The sequence below is a fragment of the Mastigoproctus giganteus genome, chromosome 3 (genome assembly GCF_048544385.1).
Source record: "Mastigoproctus giganteus isolate SK-2022 chromosome 3, ASM4854438v1, whole genome shotgun sequence".
Taxonomy (NCBI): domain Eukaryota; kingdom Metazoa; phylum Arthropoda; class Arachnida; order Uropygi; family Thelyphonidae; genus Mastigoproctus; species Mastigoproctus giganteus.
In genome coordinates, this window is record NC_143577.1 from 171,356,405 (window position 1) to 171,375,916 (window position 19,512).

General features: G+C 37.2%; 1 protein-coding gene across 1 annotated transcript in view; it reads right to left on the reverse strand.

The window, feature by feature from the left end:
* Nucleotides 1-19,512, reverse strand: part of LOC150088409 (1-phosphatidylinositol 4,5-bisphosphate phosphodiesterase-like) — a 754,578-nt gene that overhangs the window by 529,935 nt on the left and 205,131 nt on the right. Inside the window, exon 12 of the mRNA XM_090370149.1 lies at nucleotides 6,109-6,319. Coding sequence (XP_090226275.1) covers nucleotides 6,109-6,319 — 211 coding nt within the window. The remainder of the gene's footprint in view (nucleotides 1-6,108; nucleotides 6,320-19,512) is intronic.

Sequence of the window (19,512 nt, forward strand, 5' to 3'; positions counted from 1 at the left end):
TTGCTCCGGAGATATGCGGTGGTCATTCCCTGACTTTTCCGCATCCTCCGTATTTGGTGGTCACGGGCTCGAACCCCGGTCTAATTAAGAAGCGTGTGCTACGCACTGCTGCTCCTGCCCACCTGGCTACGGAGGTGCCGCAAAGCTTAGCAATTAGACATCTTGATGCTGGGAAGCAGGATGGACCTGACTGAGGAGTATAAAACCCTGAAGAAGATCAATAAAATGAATGAGGGAGGTGTAATTAAGAACTTACCTTTGGGCATCATGTTGTAGATAACTGGAATAAATTATGTGCCAAGGTAATTTATTCCACTTACCTGCCAAGTTTGATAAAGTTTGAGGTGGAACTGAATGGTCACTTTCTGGTAACCTGATGAATCATTTGGTTTTTTTTTTTTTTTTTTTTAAAAATGCAAAAAAAAAAAAAAAAAAAAAAGAGGGTAAGTAATCATTTAGTTATTCTGATACTAATGCTATTTAATTCATAAGTATTATCACTGACACGTGAATTGTGTCTAAATTAAATTTCTTAACTGAAGGAACTACTGGATAACAGTGATTTAGATAAATTATGGAATGATATTGACAATTCAATTAATTCAAAAAGAACAGCTCTAAAAACAGTTTTTTAATAGAATTAATAGAGTCAACAGACAATATCACTTCTGTATTCTCCTTAACTGAACAATTCCAAACTGATTCTGGTCAGTGTGGCTCTGACCAGAATCAGTTTGGAATCAGAATCATGGGGCTTAGAGGGGAACAGGTATCCTGTGTGTTATCAGACACTCAGCCTAAAACACTGATGGATCCAATATCTCTCTATTACAGAAGATTTAGGAGAAGTCCGGTTGGCCTGCCTCCCTAAAATCCACTCATGCACACCTTCTTGATGGTAAGCCCTGTTACGTCACTTAGGTGTCACTTAGGTGGCAACGAACGTGTAGAGTGGTTCTCTTCAAGACGCCTGGTCAGCGTGAAGAGGAAAAGACCAAACCCTCCAGCAATGAGAGCACAACAATACAAATGGCCCTCAGTCCCCAGCAGCTTTCACTCTCCCTCTTACGGCAGCGAGAGGATCAGAGTGGAAGCAGAGGGTGCTAAGAATCTCTGGGTACGACCAGGCTGCCATGCACGGAAATTGAACTTGGCCTGTTATAACGTACGATCACTCGGTGAAGACAGGATATTAGAGCTGGAAAAGGAATTAGAAAATGTGAATTGGAATATCATCGGTTTGGCTGAAACAAGAAGAAGAAATGAATCACTTATAAGTTTATCAGGTGGAAATCTGCTGTACACCAATGGAAACAGTGAAAGGAGTGAAGATGGAGTTGGGTTTCTGGTCCATAAAGATTTTAAAAACAACATTTTGGAATTCAAAAGTACATCACCAAGAGTGTCAAGACTAATACTCAAGATTTCTAAGAGATACAAGCTAAAGATTATAATGATTTATGCACCAACATCGAGCCATGATGATGAAGAGGTTGAAGAAATGTACACTGAAATTGAGAGTCTTCTAGATGAGCAGAAAACCCACTACACTATTATTATGGGGGACTTCAATGCTAAGGTTGGAAAAAGGCAAAACAGCGCAGAAAGAGGAACTATAGGAAATTTTGGAATTGGTGAAAGAAATAAAAGAGGTGAAAGACTTGTGGAATTTGCAGAATCTCAAGGAATGTCAGTAATGAACACTTTTTTCAAGAAAAGGGTGAACAGAAAGTGCACATGGAAGAGTCCAAATGGATTAACAACTAATGAAATCGACTTCATCCTCACTAACAGAAGATATATTGTGAATGATTTTACCGTCCTGTATAAGGTAAATGTTGGAAGTGATCACAGAATGGTAAGATGTACACTTGATATAAATGTAGGAAAGGAAAGGAAAAAACTGACTCGAGTAAATAATACAAAGGTCTTTGAAATAACAGAGGAGGAGAAAAAGCAGTATGTACTGGAACTTAAGAACGAGTTTGAGCTTCTGCAGACTGCTCAGGACCAAGATATCGACGAGGAATATTACAACTTTCTGAAAGTGATAAAGCCCAAGACACCTATAGGGAAACAGAAATCCAAAGAAGAAAAAATTAGTCAAGAAACACTTGTCATGATGAACCAAAGACGACAAATGAAGAGCAAGAAAAACACTGACAGGGAGAAAATTGAGTATACTGAGTTATGCAAGGCCATCAGAAAGAGACTCAGAGAGGACATAAGAAGATTTAACCCAAGAAAAGTAGAACAAGCATTAAGGGAAAACAAAGGATTTAAATCAGCAGCCATGAGCAGTAATACAGAAAGACAAATGATACTGAAACTGAAGAATAACGATGGTGTACTTATAAACAGCAGAGAAGGCATAATTCAAATAGCAGAAGACTACTATAGAGAATTATACAAGGAGCGAGGGAATGATACCAGAAGTGGGGAACATGGATTGCAAAGTAGCAACACATACGACATACCCGATATTCTTCCTGATGAGGTAGAACATGCATTGAAGAAAATGAAGAATCGGAAAGCCCCGGGGGAAGATGAAGCTACTGTAGAATTGTTAAAATTGGGAGGAAGAGACATAATACAAAAACTGGCAAGGCTCTTCACAAAGTGCATTAGAAAAGGTGTGATGCCTAAGCAGTGGAAAAATGCAATCATAGTTTTGCTGCATAAGAAAGGAGATAAATCAGAAATTGGAAATTATAGACCAATTAGCTTGTTATCCCATATCTACAAGTTGTTCACAAGGGTCATTACTAACAGATTAGAAAGAATACTTGATGAGAATCAACCGAAAGAGCAAACTGGCTTTAGGACAGGATTCTCAACTATGGATCACCTTCACGTAATATCACAGCTAATGGAGAAAGCAAATGAATATAAAACACCATTATGCCTGGCATTTGTGGATTATGAAAAGGCATTTGGCTCCATACAGCATAAGGCAATGTTTCGGGCACTGGAAAGACAAGGCATAGATACTCCATATATTATGATTTTGAAGAAAATATATGAGAGTGCTACATCCTTTATTAGACTAGACAAAGACAGTACCAAATTTAAAATCGAGAAAGGAGTTCGACAAGGAGACACAATATCTCCGAAGCTGTTTACTGCTGCCCTTGAGGAAGCTTTCAGAAGATTAGACTGGTCGCAGAAAGGAGTCAATGTGAACGGAGAGTACCTAAACCATTTACGATTTGCAGATGACATTGTGGTCATAAGCCACGATCCCAAAGAATTAGAGGAAAATCTTAATCAGTTATGCACAGTTAGTAAGGATTTTGGACTAAAGATGAATATGGCTAAAATAAAAGTAATGATGAACAAGTATGCCACGGAAAGGGAAATAATGATTGAAGGAGCAGTAATTGAAAAGGTGGAGTCATATACTTATCTGGGACAAGTTATTAGCTGTAATAATGATAAATGGCTGGAAGTCAAGAGAAGAATAAATTCTGGATGGATAGCATTCAGGAAATATAGTCACATATTGAAGAGCAATATATCCCAGTTTGTCTGAAACGTAAAATAATGAATCAATGTATACTCCCCACCATGACTTATGGAAGTGAAACTTGGGCACTCACCAAAAGAATGGAAGAGAAGCTAAGAACTACACAGCGAAGAATGGAACGAATTATATTGGGAATCAGACTGTTAGATAAGAAGAGAAACACATGGATTAGGCAGCAAACTCAAGTAAAGGACATTCTTATCAAAACTAAAGAACTAAAATGGTCTTGGGCAGGACACATAGCTCGAAGACATGATGACAGATGGACTAAGAAAATAACAGAATGGTACCCAAGAGGAGCTAGAAGAAAACCTGGAAGACAAAGGCGGAGATGGATAGATGAAATTCATGAGTTTTTGAGTAGTAAATGGATGGCCAGTGCTCAAAACAGAAGGAACTGGAAAGTTGCTGGAGAGGCCTTCGTCATGCTGTGGATTGAAAATGGCTGATGATGATGATGATGATGATGTGGCTCTGATGCATCTTTCAAAGTTCTGTAATACATACTCTACCATATATCAATTTATAAATAGTACAGCTATACAACTTGTAATTATCTCATTTACAATTTGAAATAAATTTTTAGGACTTTAGGCTCTACAGGGGTGACAATAGCACATTTTGTTCAGCTGTGATCACTATTATCAATATTTGGCAAAATGAATTAAATAGCTTGCACTATTATGATTTGTCTGAAAGCAGTAAACTGGGCAGTGTTTCCCTGTGAAGGTTCTGTGCCAAACTGTTTTATCCTATTTGCTAACACAAAAACACATAAGAACTGCAGGTTATATTTCAATACAGGCCTTGAAATACTGTATGCATCTTTGCATACAACTTTCATCTTTGTATAATTCAGTTTTTGTCTTTGTAATGCTTTCATCCCTCCAGTGATTGAGACTAACATTAAGACTTGGGATTATTGACCTCTGTCATAGGAGGGCAAAACCATCCCAATGCAGAAAGTAACTGCAGAGATGAATACAATTTTAAAAATATACTCTACATAACAAAATATATAATTTTTCTACATAGTGCAAACACAGCACAGAATTAGGGAATTAAAGGCACATATAACCTTTGTTACATGTTTAATTCAAATCTTCTTTTCTTCAAATTTTAATTCAAAAATCTTCTTTTCTTCCACAAACCATTTGGCTGCTCACTGAGACTTGATACATTATTTGCAGATTGGCATTTTCACTACCATAAATCATGTGTTCATTTGCTAAGTAAACAGTAAGTTTTGAAACAGTTGCCAGAACGGTACCTTTAAGTTTTAGACAAGTGGCAAACTTAACTTTTGGTGATGCTATTTGCATAGAATGATATTAGCGATCAAGTAAACTTATGGATGATAGCCTTCTTCTCTTTTTCTTCTTCTTTGTTAGGTTAATTCCAATCTATCTGGAGTCAGCTTTTTGAGTTATTCTACACCATCCTATATATGTAAGTAAGTAAAGTGCAGCCATTATCAACCCACTGCAGAATGGAAGCCTCCTCCACAATTCCTGCTGAGGGAAATGGACCATAATCTGCCACGCTGGTCCAGTGCAGGTTGACAGATCGCCGTATTCAGCAGTCAGGGGCTTGAACCTCAGTCTACTCAAAGAGCGTGTGCTACTGCACTCCCACTCCTGCCCACTCGGCTACGGAGGCCTTCCTATATAGGGAAGAATACTAACTTCTTCCATATCCATTTCTACAACCTCCATTCTACAGAAAATGGATAAAGTAATCAATTCAAAATTTGCCCTAACATTTTTAACCAATTACTTCTATAATCTGAGCATAAGCTGAAACCTCAAATACTGAAAGTTGACCTCTAAACACAGAGATACACAAAATTTTCAAAAAAATAAAATAAAATAAATAATAATAATAATAAATAAAACCAAGAAACATTTAATGAACAAAATAACCAGCTACTATTGTAACATCACATGATATGATAGACCAGTTACAATGACCAACTAACATTAATGTTTGCTGTAGATTAGTCTTGTATGTTACTGGTTAAGAAGTGGTTATAACTGTAGTCTGTATGAAATGGCTTTAAAAATTACACCCAGACTGGATATGGAGTGACCATTCCTTATATCAGTGTAAAGAGATTTATTTGGAAGCTGTCAAGCCATTAACTATTACACTTAAGTCATTTAATGTTCGCTAATATTTATCAAAAAATATTTAAGAGCAAACAGAAATTAGTTGATGTAGCCCTTATCAAAAATTGTGCACATCAGCTTAGTCTGAGGTAAAAATATCATCTCAAAAGGAAATGAAATTACATAATTCTTAAATTTTAGAGATCATTCATAACAATTTCATAGCGAAGAAGTTGTTCAACATTGATGATGATGATGAGAAACAATTCTTTACCATTCAAAACTGAATGGTGATTTATGTGCAGTATTAGCTATGAGAGAATGTACATTTATAATAGTCATATAAAAAAAAAGCTCAAATAGATTTTAAGTAATGAAATTCAGAGAAAAAAATAACTGCACTGATTACTTCTCTTTTGATATAAAGTATCAATTATGCAACTCATTATGTATAAGTGAGTTCATATTTATTACCTGCATCCTGCCAAGAGAACCTGCCTATACATTTCTACAGAAGACCTTCCACCAAACTGTCTACCTGTTAGGTATGTGTTGTGTGAAGAGTTAATATAATAATGTGCCAAGGGTTGATCCATATCCATGTAAATGTCTAGCCGATCTAAAAATACTGGAGCATTTTCATCAGACATCAAATAGCGTATCAAACCATTCTGGCTTAGTCTCCCTAATGAGTAATTTTAAATAAAAAATAATCATATTATCACACTATAAAATAAATAAAGCTGAAATATTTAGGTTATAAAAATAATACACTGTGGTCTAGAATATTAAGACAGTTACCAAAAGATTGGAAGAATTAACAGCAGGATAATTACAATTCTTAAAGTTACAACCAAATAAGATTTGGTTCCTGTTATATGAATCAATATTTGTGTTACTCACATGGCATTGCTGCATTAAAGGTAAACACACATCCAATTTTCTGTTCTATTTTCATATTACATATCCTTAAAATCATTTAGAAATTAACTTCTAAGAAATTTATTTGGTTTGTATAAAGAATAAATTTTAAGTAAACCAATAAAGAATAAGTTTCATCAAATAATTAATCACACATTTTTATTATGCGAAAAGATCTAAACCTCCCAAGCACTTCCTAATTCATTTCACAAATACACGTGGTCTCAATTCTAATCTCAACGATGTCCATTTCCACTTTCCTGGGAGTAATTGTGCAGTCAGATATGAAGTTTTCTGAGCAATGCAGACAGGCTGCCAGGGCAGGACATGGGGTTTTGTCAATGATATATAGGAATTTTGCTAGTAGGGAAAAGGAGGTTATTGTCCCTCTGTTGTTGTTTGTTTGTTGTTTGGTTTTTAGGAGCATTAGCAACTAAGGCCATATTGCTCCGGGATATGCGGTGGTCATTCCCTGACCTTTCCGCATCCTCCATATTTGGTGGTCACGGGCTCGAACCCCGGTCTAATCAAGAAGCGTGTGCTATGCACTGCTGCTCCTTCCCACCTGGCTACGGAGGCGCCGATTGTCCCTCTGTATAAGACAATGGTCAAGCCAAGCCTTGAGTACTGCGTACAGGTCTGAAGGCTTCATTTTAGGAAGGATGTAGATTTGCACGAGCGTGTACAGAGAAGGGCAACAAGATTAGTGAGGGGAATTAAGGGATCCTCTTACCAAGAGAGGCTTAAGTTCTGAAAACTGTAGTGGCCAGAGACTAGGCACTTGCGTGGTGATCTGATCGTGGTATATAAGGCCTTGAATGGGTTGAGTATGCTGAATTCTGATGGGATCCTTTCACTTGTTCAGGTTACAAACCTAAGGGGGCATAAATTCAAATTAAGAAAAGACAGATACAGAACAGATGTACGGAAATTTGCCTTTAGCCAGCAGGTGGTTAATTGCTGGAATAAACTTCCATCTATCGTTGTGGAAGTTGATAGGTTAAATACATTTAAGAAGGAACTAGACAGGCATTTGGAGGGAATGGTGCGATTTTTTTCTTTCCTTTTTTTTTTTTGGCTGATGCTGCATAAGCTCATAACACTTGCTTTCTTGCATCATATGCCACTACTACTACTACTTGCAGTCTGCCAAACCCCATGTATTTTTTCTGACAGAATCTCAGTTATCGGTTGATTCAACTATTGCTCATATCAGATGCCCAAATTATTCCCTGTATGATTCCTTTCACCTCAAAGGTGGTACTTGTGCATATGTCCATTCTGATAGTCCATGTCAGAGATTTGGCAATTTGGAATCTCCTCTCTATGATCTTCTCTGTCTTAAAATCTCTCCACTTCATTGTGTCAAATTCATCTGTTTTCTCTACCGTTCTCCCAACTCCACTAATCACTTGGAACTCTTTGACTTCCTCTCTTTGCAACTTGACTTTCTCCAGTCCAACTTTCCTAACAGTGAGGTAATTTTTCTTGGTGATTTCAATGTTTACAACTCCAGCTGGCTTCCATTTTCTAGTCACACCGACCCAGCTGGTCAAGATGCTGTGGCTTTTGCAATTACTAATGACCTTGCACAGATTGTTCATTTACCTACAAGAATACCGGACAATCCTAATCATGTAGCCAACACGCTTGATCTTTTTCTCACAAACAACCCTTCTAAGTACACGGTCGAAGTGAGAAGCCCTTTAGGAACTTCAGATCACAACTTGGTGATTGTCTCTTCTCCAATGGAGCCTTTGTCTCATGGCTATTCCCAACCTAATGTTGTTTGGCATTACAAGAATGCAAAATGGGATGACCTGTGAGATTTCTTTTCTTCTTTTCCTTCGTCGGATTACTATTTCAAAGCTTCTGATGTCAACGTTTGCTCAGATCGTGTCAGTGAAATTATTCTTGCAGGAATGGAATCCTTTATCCCACACTCCACTTTAAAATCTCGCCCTTTATCTAAACCTTGGTTTTCTAATAAATGTGCTAAGGCTGTTCAAGAGAAGAATGTTACATATTGTAATTAGCTTTTTTCTAATTCTTCAGTTTCATTTTCTGCCTATACCAAAGCTCACAACAATTGTAAAGCAGTTATTAATCAGTCCAAACTAGAGTTTGAACAGGTTAAGAGTAGAAAACTTGCTTCTTGCCCTAATGGTAGCCAAGCATTCTGGTCTCTTGCCAAAGCTATTGGCCACAACTTTTGCCCATCTCTGCTCCCACCTTTGTCCACACCAGATGGTTCTGTTGTCACTTCAGCCAAGGATGAAGCTGACCTGTTAGCATCCCATTTTTTTTCCAACTCATGTATTAATGATCTTGGTAAAACACTTCCCACCATTCCCAACATGCTCCATTCAATGCCTCCTGTGGTCTTCCGTCTAAAGGATGTCAGAAGGATTTTGATGAATCTGGATGCTAAAAAAGCTCCCGATCCCGATGGTATTTCTCCACTCGTTCTCAAAACCTGTGCTGCTGAACTTACTCCTATTCTTTGCCGGCTTTTTTCACTTTTTTATTCCAAATTTTTTAGTCCTTCTGCTTGGAAATTTGCTCATATCCAGCCAGTTCCTAAAAAGGGTGACAAATCCCTCCCATCCAATTATCGTCCAATTACTTCTACTCTCTCTAAAAGTAATGGAGAATCCAATTAACCGCCAACTCTTAAACTACCTAGAAACCTTCTGTCTGATCAACGATCGCCAATATGGATTCCGTCAGTGTCGATCCACTGGGGATATTCTAGCTTACGTTACCTATTTATGTAATTCAATAGAAAGGTTCGGTGAAACACGAGTAGTTGCTCTTGACATCTCAAAGGCTTTCGATCATGTTTGGCATAAAGGTCTTATAAACAAGTTTCCATCTTATGATTTGCCAACTGTTTTTAGTAATTGGTTATCCAGTTTTCTCTCTGATCGCTCACTGAGGGTGATGGTAGATGGCTCTCTGTCTTCTAACTTCTCCACTAATGCCGGTATCCCCCAATGTTCAGTTCTTTCCCCCACTTTTTTCCTCTTGTATATTAATGACCTTCTTCCATTGACTGGAAATCCTATCCATAGTTTTGCCAATGATAGCACATTGCATTCCACTTTCCATTTTGAAAAAACTTGCCCTGCTCAATCAGCTTCAACTCCTTGAAAATCTGCTACCAATTCCATAAATGCCGATCTTTAGGTAATTCTCCAGTGGGACAAAGACAACTTAGTTGATTTCAACCCTTCTAAAACTCTAGTCTTGTCTTATATCTCGCAAAAAGGGTTCTTCTGCTCCTATGCTTCTCTTTAGTGACACTCCGATTTCTAGGCAAAATGATATATCTCTTTTGTGGATTACCCTGACTTCTAATCGCCCTTGGCACAAGCACATTACAAATATTGCTTCCTCTGCATCTAAAAAACTTTTGTAACATCTTCCTCATTTATTCATTCAACTGCCGTTTTATGGAACACTCTTCCTTCATACGTATTTCCTGAAAATGACAGAAGTTCAAGTCCAATGTCAACAAATATCTTTTTTGGTCTTCTCAACTTCCAACCCAAGCATGGTACTAAGTACTTCCTTCTAATAGGTTCTAATATCTCTGGTGTGTGGGGTTCACATAAAAAAAAAAATAATAATTATAAGTGCAACCAGTATGGTTCTCTAAAAAGGGTTTCCTCCTATCCTCTTCTGTTATTCCCTAACTTGGCTACTTTTTATAAGTAGAAGTTGATAAATGGTACAGAGCTAATTTCCAATAACATTAAGTTAAAAATAATTGTAAGAACATTTTGTTTATTTAGCAAACTTAATTTATCACATAAAATACGGATATAAAAATGTGTGGAATTATTTTCTAATTCAGAATGGTGATACCAGAAATTTACCTTTTCAACTATATAAAACATTGTAACATAAAAAACTATCTTTTTTAAATAATGCACATTAAAAATATATAAATATATAGAATTTGCATAAGAGGACTTATACAGAAAACATTCTGAACATATGTACAGTAAACCCCCACTATTCGCGGGGGTTACGTTCCTGAGAAATGCCACGAATACCGAAAACGCGAATACTGAGTTATGGCTCCCATAGTAATAAAGGGGTTCCGTTCCAAAGTATGAAATATATAAGAAAAACTAGTCTAAATTTTGTCTATGTATGTATTATATGTACCTTCATAATATGACTATGTACATGGACAGTACATAGTGAAATGCAAGCATAAGGTATCGAAATGAAAATAAGAAACAATTTAATATTAAATGTAATATTTATTAGAAATTTCAAACAAATCTTTCAAACCAGTGCCTTTGCTAGCAAAAAAAACCTATCCTGCCAGTGCTATCACCAGTTTCGCTAAAGTGTTGATAAAGGAGTTTTACCTTTTCATGAATGATGAGTGAACTTAACGGAATTTTATTTTGAGTTCGGTCTTCTATCCACAGATTTAAAGCTTTTTCCATTTTTTATAATTTAACATCACGAGTTACAGAGCAAATTTTTGAAGCAATTAGCGTGTTTTCACGGACACTACGGCGGATTTTTTCATTGATCGTACCGTTGACTCATTGATTTTATAATGTTTTGCCACTGAGGAGACACTTTCAACATTAGAAATTTTGTCTAATAACTCAATTTTATTCGCTAATGTCATCACCTTCTTTGATATTTTCACATTTCTCTTGTTATTCGTAGCCATATTTTTGTACGGGTTAGAAAGAACTTGTCCACAATAAAGTCACTTTCGTCCGTTAACACACTCGAAAAAGTCTGTTTTACACTGCAAAACGGTAGATTTATCACTTTTGTAAGCATATCAATTTATAAATTGATAAATTTATTCAATTTATAAGTATATAAATTAAAAGCAAACGACGAAAACTTCCATTACAAGTGCATAACACATACTGAACAAGGATTAGCGAAAAACATCCACGCTCGCAATTTTGTCACCCCTCTCCCCCCACCCACTGAGCGCTGTTTTGACCGGGAAAGATAATTTTAGCCACGCCCATGTTTTTTTATGGTGGATAATATTTGCATTTTTTTAGGTTTCATTTTATATTAAATCAGCGATCACGAATATGCGAAACTGCGAATACAGATACCGCGAATAGCGGGGGTTTACTGAACATACATATGTTGCAATAGTGGAACATAAGAGTTACTCCATAATATAATCAGTGTACTTTCGAAACTAACATAAAACGATTTTATTTGAATAAAATAAAACAAAACCATAACAGTTGTAGCGGCAGTACGGGCAATGGATATTCCCCTCATATTTCCAGCAGCTAATACATACTAAAAATCACATAGAAATGTTGAGGGTGGTGTTCCAAATAATATAATCTGTTTATGTTCATTTCAAAAGTGTGCTGGCACGATTTGGAGTTAAACTGAGGTTCCCCATGGACTGGAGATGTGCAAATGTATCCTCAATTCACAAAAGTGTTTCAAAGGGGGTTTCATATAATTAAAGCCCTATTAGTTTAACTTCTGTTCCAGGGGAAAATAATGGAGTCTACGGTTAAAGAAGTGATGCAGGATCACCTAGGCAAGATTGCAGTAATAGTTCAGACACAGCATGGGGAAGTCTTGTCTGACCAATTTGATTGGATACTACAATGTGGTCACAAGGGAACTGGATGCAAAGAATAATTTTGATATCATATACTTGGATTTCAGGAAAGCTTTTGATACTGTTGCACATGGAAGACTGCTATACAAAATTGGAACAGTATGGCATTAAGGGCAAGTTTCTGCAATTGATAAAGGGATGGTTGAGTGGGAGACAGCAGAGAGTGTTAATAAATGGAAACTGCTCTACGTGGACTAATGTTATTAGTGAAGTCCCCCAGGGTTCGGTGCTAGGTTCATTGTTGTTTTGTGTATTTATTAATGATATCAATGAAGGTATATCAGACTTAATGTCCACGTTTGCAAATGGTACAAAGGTTGGCAGGGTTGTTAATGATAGTAAAGACAGTATGCTACTGCAACAGGATCTAGAAAAGTTAGGCAGATGGGCTGAGAAGTAGCAACTGAAGTTTAATATTGACAAATGCAAAGTACTGCATATGTATAGCAGTAATCAAAGAGAAATGTACCAACTGTGTGGTACTACATTCAGAGAGGTGGAGAATGAAAAAAGATGTCAGATAGGAAGTCCTCTGAGCAGTGCAGATGGGCTGCAGAGCAGGTCATGGAGTTTTGTCAATGATATATAGGAATTTTGCTACCAGAGACAATGAGGTGATTATACATTTGTATAAGGGAATGGTCAGGCCATGCACTGAGTACTGCATACAGGTCTGGAGGCCTCAATTTAGAGTACGCCTCTCTAGCCAGGTCGGAAGGAGCAGCAATGCATAGCACACGCTTCTTGATTAGACCGGGGTTCGAGCCCATCACCACCAAATACGGAGAATGCAGAAAGGTCAGGGAATGACCACCGCAGCAATATGGCCATAGTTGCTAATGCTCCTAAAAATCCAAAAAACAAACAAACAACAACAAGCCTCAATTTATGAAGGATGTAGAGTTCCTAGAATGAGTACAGAGAAAGGCAACAAGACTGATGAGGGGAGTAAAGGGGTTCTCTTACTAAGAAAGGCTTAAGTTTTGCAATTTGCAACAGCTGGAAACTAGGCACCTGCGAGGTGATCTGATTGAAGTGTATAAGGTCTTGAATAGTTTGAGAAGGCTCAATGCTGATGGGATACTTCCGCTGGCTCAGATTAAGAACCTCAGGGGGCATAGATTCAAATCGGGGCAAGCCAACTGTAGAATACATATGAGGAAATTTGCCTTTAGCCAGAGGGTAGTTGACTGCTGGAACAGATTTCCATCTGTTCCAGCAGTGCAAGTTGATAGCTTAATTAAATTTAGGGCTGAACCAGACAAACATTTGGAGTGACCAGATGGATGAAATAGGAAGGTTTTTTTTTTTTTTTTTTGACTGATGCTCTATAACCTAGCTTTATTGCATCATATGCCTCAATTATAGACCTGTGAGTTTAACTTCTGTTCCAGGAAAATTAATGGAGGCACTGGTTAAAGAAGCACTGCAGGATCATCTAGACAAGACTTCAGTTACAGCTCGGACACAGCATGGTTTTGTTAAGGTGAAGTGTTGCCTGTCCAATTTGATTGGATACTATGATGCAGTCACAAAAGAACTGGATGCAGGGAATAACTTTGATATTATATACTTGGATCTTAGAAAGGCTTTTGATACTGTTGCACATGGAAGACTGCTGCACAAATTGGAGCAGTGTAGCACTGGAGGCAAATTGCTGCTATGGATAAAGGGGTGGTTGAGGGGGAGAAGACAGAGAGTGGTAATCAATGGACACTGCTCATCATGGACTAATGTTATTAGCGGAGTCCCTCATGGTTCAGTGTTAGGTCCATTATTGTTTTCTGTATTTATAAATGATATTGAAGATGGTATATCAAGCTTAATGTCCAAGTTTGCAGACGATACAAAGATTGGCAGGGTTGTTAAGGACACTACTGATGCTATGCTACTTCAACAGGATCTGGAAAGGTTGAGCAGATGGGCTGAGAGGTGGCAAATGAAGTTTAACATTGACAAATGTAAAGTACTACATATGGGAAACAGCAACCGCAGAGCAACGTATTAACTCTGTGGTACTACACTGACAGTGGTAGAGAATGAAAAGGACCTGTGGGTAATTGTGAAGGCAGATATGAAGTTTTCTGAGCAGTACAGATGGGCTGCAAGAGTAGTTCATAGTGTCTTGTCAATGATATACAAGAATTTTTCTAGCAGGGATAAGGAGGTGATTATTCCCTTGTATAAGGCAATGGTCAGGCCACACCTTGAGTACTGTATACAGGTCTGGAGGCCTTATTTCAAAAAGGATGTAGAGCTGCTGGAACGAGTACAGAAGGGCAACAAGATTAGTGAATGGAACAAAGGGTTGCTCTTACGAAGAAAGGCCTTACGTTTTGCAAATTACAGTGTCTGGAGACTAGGCACCGGCGAGTTGATCTGATAGAGGTGCATAAAGCCTTGAATGGTTTGAGCATGCTCAATGCCGATGGGATTCTTCCTCTTGCTCAGAATAATCACCTGAGAGGGCATAAATTCAGATTGAGGAAAGACAGATGTCGGATAGATGTGTGGAAATTTGCCTTTAGCCAGCAGGTAGTTGGTTGGTGGAACAGATTTCCATCCCTTGTTGTGGAAGTTGATAGCCTAAATAAATTTAATTCTCGGCTGGACAGATATTTCGAACGAACGGAGGGATGAAGTGGAAGTGTTTTTTTTTTTTGGCTGATGCTGCATAAGCTTGCTTTCTTGCATCATATACCTCTACTAATGCTAATGCTAATAATAATACCACCTTGGCCATAAAAGAATAAAGACAACAGACAGAAAGTTTAAATTAATATAATTTATTAAACAAATACTGGGAAGAATGTAATTCTATGTACAGGTAGTTCTCAACTTTACGAGTCAATTCGTTCCTAGCACGTGCTAGGAAAGTGAAAACTCGTAAAGCGGGAATTTATTTCCCATAAACAACGTTAAAAATAGGGGTTACATTCTCAACAATGAAATTAGTTAGCTAATTAGTTTATGTTTAAACAATGATTGATTGATTTATGCAAAGAAATGAAAACGTAGCATGTAAAATCAAGCAAATTATAATAATAAAGAAATTATTTATGACTTACAAATGTTAAAGAATGTTTGAATAAACATTCTTTAACATTTGTAAGTCATATCATCATTGACTAAATGTACACTCGTTGATCACTCATTATTGGCTTGGCACTCATTGGTTTGTTGCACAAGGAGTCGTCTTCTTCAGAAATGCATCAAGTGGCATTTGTTTCCAAGATAATCTTCTCTTTTCTTTATAAATTTCAATAGCATGTATAAGCATTTTTTAATGGCATGCACAAATTGCAAATAACACGATTTGCACAGAGTAACAAGTTTATGAAGCTTAAAAAAAAGGAATGAAGAGTAGATTCTGAAATTTTATTTATATTTTTTATACGATTGAAGATTTCAGTAAAGGGGAAACACATTTCACCATAATAACGTAAAAAACCACACAACTCCAGTTATCGGTATTTTCACAAATTCAGTAACATCAAGTTTACAACCCATTTATAATTAGATGCACTAACAGAAAAGCCTAATAAACTGGAAAGTGCAAATTGTTTTCTGGAAGTGACCTCCAGAAATTTGCTTTAGAAAAATATCACAAAGCTGTTCAATATTGGTTCTTATAACAGAACATATGATAACGATGAAAGTGTAGTGCATTTTAATGATTTGAATTGGTAACCATAAAAACAATCTTTTAGAGAGTTATATAGCGAAAATTTCAACTTTCGAGGTGGTGGAACGAATTATCAAAAAACAATGTGTTACTGGGTTCACATTATGATATTTTCACGATACGATGGTGTCTGTGGAACGGATTAATATTGTAAAGCAGGGTACACTGTATTGTATAGCTACGAGCGTGGTTTGAAATGCAGTATTTATGAATGGTTAACATTATTTTATTTATTTATTTTTTCTTTGTAATTAATGTTCATATTTTTGATTTTGTTGATACTTGGGGGAAAAAAAAAAACTTGTAAACCTGGGAGCTCGTAAAGTGAGAACTGCCTGTATCTGCCTTGTTTAACAATACATTTTTGCCATTCTTTTTACAATGCATTTGGGGATGGTTAATAAATATATACCCTCATCTAGAAATATTTGAGTTAAGGATTTGAAACTTGGCTGGTAACCTTATCTTTCTCTATGTAGCTACCTTGTAGAGCTGCACATTTTTTCCATCTGTGGATAAGCTCTTTCAGGGCCTCACTTTGAGAAGAAATCCATGCTCTGACATTATTATTCCCTCTTCAGTCTGAAATCTCTAATTCTATAATGTTTCTTCATTTTAGGGAATAGGAAGAAATCTAAGGTGGGTGCTGCAAATTTTCAAAGCCACACAAGATTGCAAAGTCCTCTGTGAGAGCAGCATTGTGAGAAGGAGCATTTTCAGCTAGGAGGCACACACCTTTGGATACTTCCCACATCTCTTCAACTTGATAGCCTCTCAACTTTCTCAGGAGCTTTCTCTAGTACTCTCCAGTGATGCTGTTGCTATTTCAGAGAAGGTAATCTCTAAGGATAATTAATACCTTCAGGGTAACCAAGAAGACTGACAACATGACCTTGTTGGCAAACAACCGAACCTTGGTTTTTTTGTGGTTTTGTGAACATTAATGTTACCATTATTTGTCATCTGTTTTTGTTTCTGAGTCAGAGAAATGTTCACAGCATTCATCCATCAAAATTTGGTCAAAAAAATCAATATTGTCTCAATTTTTCTTGAATCCAGACAGCTCACTTTATTCCTGGCATGAAACAGACATTCATGATTTTATGCACAGCATAAAACTGTGCAAAAAATATGAATTTATTTGTGGATTAAAGTCCATATGAAGAAGTAATACTGGGAGGTGGAAAGGGGGGGGGGGGATTAGAGTGACATTTCAGGAACTGCCATCTTCTATTCTGAGACTGTAAGGAAATACAAGAAAATATAACAAGATACATAAAATATGAAAGTATTTACTTAAAAACAAAACTCTTACATCAAGAATTTCATTTGTTGGGAGAAGAGAAGAAATGTTGACGTTGATGATGCTGAAGAGCAGCAGCAGCATCATCATGGGCACGAAAGGCGATATTGTTGTACACATTGGCATAATGACATTAAGAGTAGGAGATCTAAGGACTTACTTTACAAGTACACAGCAATGTTGAGAAAACGTGTGAGTTGGAGTTAAATTTTAAAGTGTCTGCAATTCTGCCCAGACACAATAGGAGAGGAGGGTAGGGTGTACATGGTGAGAGCCTTGTCAATCAATTTGGCCCCAGAGAGACCATGCAAGGCTCATGGAGTAGAACTTTTCAGCATCATATGTGTGTGCTAACAGGAGAGATTGTTTCTACATGGATGGTATAAACTTAAATAGAAAGGATGCAATAATATTTGCTGATGTTATCGAGGCTGTGCTAGATAGGTTCAGAAAACTGATAGATTGGTGGGGAGGAATACATAGACTAATATATTAACAACAGCCACAGGCAGAAGTGAAAGTGATTCTTGTACTGTTTCTTTTGGAACGTGCAGCAGCCTGGAAAGCAAGGTACCTTGGATTTCAAAACCTACTGTGGTTCAGCATGGAACAATGAAATATATGGACTGTTTTGGGGTAACTAAGAGTAAGAACAGGTTCAGGTATACTGCATGTACAGCAATGCTAGGAGCATAGTAAATAAATTTGATGAATTTGAAGTGCTGGTCAAGTCACCAAATGAAGATATTGTGAGGATATGAAAGACGTGGTGTCACTCAGATATAAGGGACACAGGATTTTAATATGGGAAATACAATGTACACAGAAAGGACAGACAGACAGGACAGAAGGGGGAGAGGGGTTATATTCATACAGAATTAAGAAGCACATAAAATCTAAGGCGGTGCAACTAGTTGACATGGGTAGCCAGTGCAATGTTCATTCAGTTTGGTGTGACATAAGCACTGCAAAAACGAAAACAATAGTAGGACTGTGATGAGTACAACAAAAAACTATACAGAGAAATAGAGTGGGCCAGTAAATAAGAATGTCTTATAATGGGGATTTTAACTTTCCAGATATTGACTGAAATTTGAAGGTTGGTCACTCACACACTAGCAAGACTTCTGTGGATTTATTGGATGGCTTTTTTCTACTGTGGCATATCAGAAAAAGCAAAAAGAGGAATCAATACACTTGATCTGATTATCAGCAGAAATTCTTCATGCATTAAGAACTTGCAGGTAAAATACCCTCTGGTGGCAAATAATGATGTTACCAACAACAAATTCTAAATGGGAAGCATTCAGAGAAATAACCATAGAAGCTACTGGGCTTTTCATACCAACTAAAAAAAGACTGGCTTATTAGACCTAAATGAATCAAATGAACAACTGAGACACTTGGCTAAGAAGGAAAATTCATGGTATGCATATCAGGTGATACAGAAGCCTATGGTGGATATAAATTAGTCTGCAATTACGTAACTTCAGTATGGGCTTAGCACACCCAGGGTCCTGAGCTGGATATCATCATTCTTCTATTTCTTGGTGATTCCTTTCTACTTCTGACTCTCTCAGGATAACTCGAGGAATTTTTTTTCACTGGTGCAGCATAAGCCTCAGGTTTCCTTGCATCATATGGCTAATAATAATAATAATAATAATAGGATGTACACGAATTTAAGGCATGAGGTCAAGGAGATGCGGCATATGCAAAAAGTATCAACCATCCCAATCATCGTGTCAACCACCGGTATGGTGCCAAAGACTTTACATAGCAGCCTAGAAGCAATAAGTCTCCCAGAGAACACCTACAAGGAACTCCAGAAAGTCGCAATCCTGAACACCTGTAGAATAGTCAGAGATTTCCTCAACCAACAGTAACACCAGACATTACAACCACCCTGTGTACTTAGTAGCAGTACCCATGGATTCCATGGGTACTGCTACTAAGATCCCCTGATCAGGGAGAAATTATATAACAACAACAACAACAACAATAATAAGTCCCCACCCACTTAACCTCACAACCATCCTAATCTCCCTCTATAATATATATGCCAGGTTTGCCAAGTCAAACCTGGCCACACCAAGTCAACCCCAATCTATATAAACAGTCAACCTGTTCCTTTCACCCCAGTCTTCCCCGACATGGCCTTGAGACTTCCAACTAATTTTGAGAATAACTGTAGAGATTTTTCATAAACTATCTTTATTTATAAATTTATGAAATAATTAAATTATGAATAAAAGTGTAATAATTATATGACAATTGTATATGTAAAGAACTATAGCATAATTAGAATAAATTGTATCGTAAATA